Source organism: Orycteropus afer, unplaced genomic scaffold (genome assembly GCF_000298275.1).
Source record: "Orycteropus afer afer isolate SDZICR_OR568_19922 unplaced genomic scaffold, OryAfe1.0 scaffold00413, whole genome shotgun sequence".
Classification (NCBI taxonomy): Eukaryota; Metazoa; Chordata; class Mammalia; order Tubulidentata; family Orycteropodidae; genus Orycteropus; species Orycteropus afer.
In genome coordinates, this window is record NW_006922000.1 from 2,553,903 (window position 1) to 2,555,535 (window position 1,633).

The window sequence follows — 1,633 nt, forward strand, 5'->3', positions numbered from 1 at the left end:
CCATTTCCAACTACGACTTTCTACGTGTGTTTCTGTATCTCAAAGTGTCTGCTGTTTTGTGCTGCCGTTAACGGGCTGGTGGAGACCCCCGTGTCACAGAGGACAGCGACTCTACAAGGTTTTCTTGGCTGATTGTTAGGGACAGATCATCAGAGTTTTCCTTGTGTGGTACCTCGGGGTGGTTTGGGCTGCCTGTGGAAGTGTGGAAGTGTCTAGGGACACACATGTATTCTGCAACTCATTGGGGTTCAAAGTGTTGTATCTGCGGGTAGGTATGACTAAGTACCTACCATGTGCTTACTAGGAACTCTGATGGTGCCAGGGTTAAGCTCTCTGCTGCTAATCAGAAGGTCAGTGGTTTGAACCCAATGGCCACTCTGCAAAGATTACAGCTGACAGAACGCTACAGGGCCGTTCTACTCTGCTGTATAGGGTCGCCGTGAGTTAGAATAGACTCCACAGCAATGGGTAATTTGCTTTGTGGGTGCGTTGGTGGCTCGATGGTAGGACTCTCGCCTCCCCTATGGGGCCGCTGGTTGGATTCCCACCAGAGAACGTCATGTGCAACCACTATCAGGCCAGTGGAGGCCCCTGTGTTGCTGGGATGCTGACATTTCAATGGGGCTGCTACACTCAGGCAGACCAGGAAGAAAGGGCTGCCAATCTACTGCTGAACCAGTCAGTAAAATCCCTGAGGACCACAGCAGCCGATGTGAAACAGATCATGGGGCTGGTGGGGCCGGCAGTGTTTCCTTCCGTGCAGGAGGCTCCAGGAGCGCATCCGGCTACAACAACAGCAGCATCGGTGACCATGTTCCGAGCAGCATCCTCATTGGTAATCATTAAACTAAAGACCCATTTCTGTTCTCCTGCACCCCACCCCTCTTGTCACTGCAGACCCAGAAGGGGGCCTGTAAGGCATCGGTGAAAACTGCCATAGACACGGGCTACCGGTACATTGATGGGGCCTACGTCTACGGAAACGAGCATGAGGTCGGGGAGGCCATCAGGGAGAAGATAGCAGAAGGAACGGTGCACAGGGAGGACATTTTCTACTGCGGAAAGGTGAGTCCCGCCCCCACCTCCATCCCCAAGCGCAAATGTGCACGCTCTGTGGGAGCAGGCATTTTCCCTTCCAGGCCTCCTGCTCCTGCCAACAGCTTACCCATAAAACCACCGCCATGGAGTCCATTCCGACTCACAGCGCCCCTAGAGGACAGAGTGGAACTGCCCACAGGGTCTCCAAGGTTGTCAGTCTTCAAGGAAGCTAAGCCCAAGCCACACTCACTACCATGGACTTGATTCCAACTCATAGCGCCCCTAGAGGACAAAGTGGAACTGCCAGAGAGTTTCCAAGGTTGTCATCTTTACAGGAGCAGCCTGTCACATCCTCCCCCATCCCCCTTCCCCACAAAGTGCAGCTGAGCCTTCTGTTTAGCAATTGAGTGCATTAGCCACTGCGCCATCAGGGCCCCTTCAGTGAGAACTTGGTGACTTGGTGCCTAACCCCCTGAGGGAGAAGCTCCCTTTTCATCTATGGGGATTGATTTTTGCCAACTTACTATATGACAAGCCAAATGGACAATCAGATAAACTGGGGAGTGGGGGGATGAGGGAGTTCCTGTCACGTTGC

General features: G+C 53.3%; 1 protein-coding gene across 1 annotated transcript in view; it reads left to right on the forward strand.

The window, feature by feature from the left end:
- Window positions 1-1,633, forward strand: part of AKR1D1 (aldo-keto reductase family 1 member D1) — a 51,938-nt gene that overhangs the window by 1,857 nt on the left and 48,448 nt on the right. Inside the window, exon 2 of the mRNA XM_042782690.1 lies at window positions 898-1,065. Within this exon, the coding sequence (XP_042638624.1) occupies window positions 898-1,065 (168 nt within the window). The remainder of the gene's footprint in view (window positions 1-897; window positions 1,066-1,633) is intronic.